This window comes from Cyphomyrmex costatus, unplaced genomic scaffold, assembly GCF_001594065.2.
Source record: "Cyphomyrmex costatus isolate MS0001 unplaced genomic scaffold, Ccosl1.0 scaffold3380, whole genome shotgun sequence".
NCBI lineage: Eukaryota > Metazoa > Arthropoda > Insecta > Hymenoptera > Formicidae > Cyphomyrmex > Cyphomyrmex costatus.
Window position 1 is genome coordinate 1 of NW_017277536.1, and position 1,960 is coordinate 1,960.

At 33.2% G+C, this 1,960-nt stretch overlaps 1 protein-coding gene across 1 annotated transcript; it reads right to left on the minus strand.

Moving 5' to 3' along the window:
• Positions 1–834: 834 nt before the first annotated feature.
• On the minus strand, positions 835–1,952 carry LOC108776108 (zinc finger protein 813; the record flags this gene model as incomplete). Its single annotated transcript, XM_018542621.1, has 4 exons — positions 1,777–1,952; positions 1,457–1,666; positions 1,100–1,309; positions 835–985 (listed from the first exon to the last, which is right to left on the minus strand). Coding segments are annotated over exons 1-4 (747 nt in total), but the record flags the coding sequence as incomplete, so codon positions are not given.
• Between the last annotated feature and the right edge of the window lie 8 nt (positions 1,953–1,960).

Below are 1,960 nucleotides of genomic sequence, written 5' to 3' on the forward strand. Positions count from 1 at the left end.
TAGAGATCGAATATGTCTATAAAGTTAAATGTGTCATTTGTTACAACATAATTTAAGTATATAAACGAATTACTATAATTTTATTTTTTCTTGGTATTCAATGATGTACCCACCTAAACATATCTCCACAAAATTCACAATGATAAGGTTTTTCGCCTATATGAGTTCTCTCATGAATATGCAAATGCGCTTTGCTCTTAAATTCGTTATTACACGTTCCGCATTTGTATGATACAATCCGCATTTGTATGATACACCTCCAGTATATAAATCGTTATTACACTTGGAACATTCAATATTGTCATGCTTTGCATTCATGTGCCTTTTTAAGGTACTTTTGCACCTGTAAAACAACGGTTACAACTTTTATTACATTTACAGTTATGGTAATTTAATCATTGATATTGAATTACCGAAGTATTTTCCTAGCTCTTTTGTTGTTCACTTAAATACCCACCCAAATTTACGTTTACAAATCTCGCATTGGTAAGGTTTTTCGCCTGTATGAGTTCTCACATGTCTATTCAACTCCCATTTTTTCTTAAACTCTTTATTACACGTTCCGCATTTGTGTGATACACCTCCAGTATATAGATTCTTATTAGACTTGAAACGTTCACCATTTCTGTGCACTGATCTCACGTGATGTGTTAGGTGTTCCTTTCGACTGCAATGCGACCGTTGTAATATTCATTTTTTTTATCTATTAATTTAATCATCGGTATTGTTGTCCCAACTTATTTTTTTTACCCTTGTTGTTCACTTAAATACTCACCTAAATTTATTTTCACATAATTTGCATTGATAAGGTTTTTCGCCTGTATGAGTTCTCACATGTCTAATCAAATCCCATTTTTTCTTAAACTCTTTATTACACGTTCCGCATTTGTATGATACACCTCCAGTATATAAATCGTTATTACACTTGGAACATTCAATATTGTCATGCTTTGCATTCATGTGCCTTTTTAAGGTACTTTTGTACCTGTAAAACAACGGTTACAACTTTTATTACATTTACAGTTATGGTAATTTAATCATTGATATTGAATTACCGAAGTATTTTCCTAGCTCTTTTGTTGTTCACTTAAATACCCACCCAAATTTACGTTTACAAATCTCGCATTGGTAAGGTTTTTCGCCTGTATGAGTTCTCACATGTCTATTCAACTCCCATTTTTTCTTAAACTCTTTATTACACGTTCCGCATTTGTGTGATACACCTCCAGTATATAGATTCTTATTAGACTTGAAACGTTCACCATTTCTGTGCACTGATCTCACGTGACGTGTTAGGTTTTCCTTTTTACTGTTAATAGACCATTGTATTATTTACTATTTTTTACCAGTTAATTAAATCGTTGATATTGAATTACCGATATATTTTCCTATCTCCTGTTGTTAACTTAAACGCTTGGCTTAGCGCCGAGACACTACCATGTCTCCAGATACTCACACACTTTTAAATTCACAAAGCTCGCATTGATAGGGTTTTTCGCTTTTATGAATTCTCTCATGCGTATAGAAAGTCGTTTTGTTCTTAAACTCTTTCTTACACGTTTTGCATACGTATGATACACCTCCAGTATATAGATCCTTATTAGATTGGAATCGTTTATTATCCTGATGCATTGCCACCATATGCACTCTTAAGGCGTCTCTTGTCCTGCAAAACAACCGTTACAATTTTTTATATTACATTTACCAGTTAATTTATTCATTGATATTGAATCACCAAAGCATTTTCTAACTCTTGTTGTTCACTTAAATACCCACCTAGACATGTGACCACAAATATTACATTTATAAGGCTTTTCGTTTGTATGAATTCTCTCATGACGAGACCACTCGGATTTATACACAAATCTTTTATCACACGTTCCGCATGTATATAATGCACCTCCAGTATATAGATCCTTATTAGATTTCAATCGTTCAACGTCCTTATGCATTGCCACCA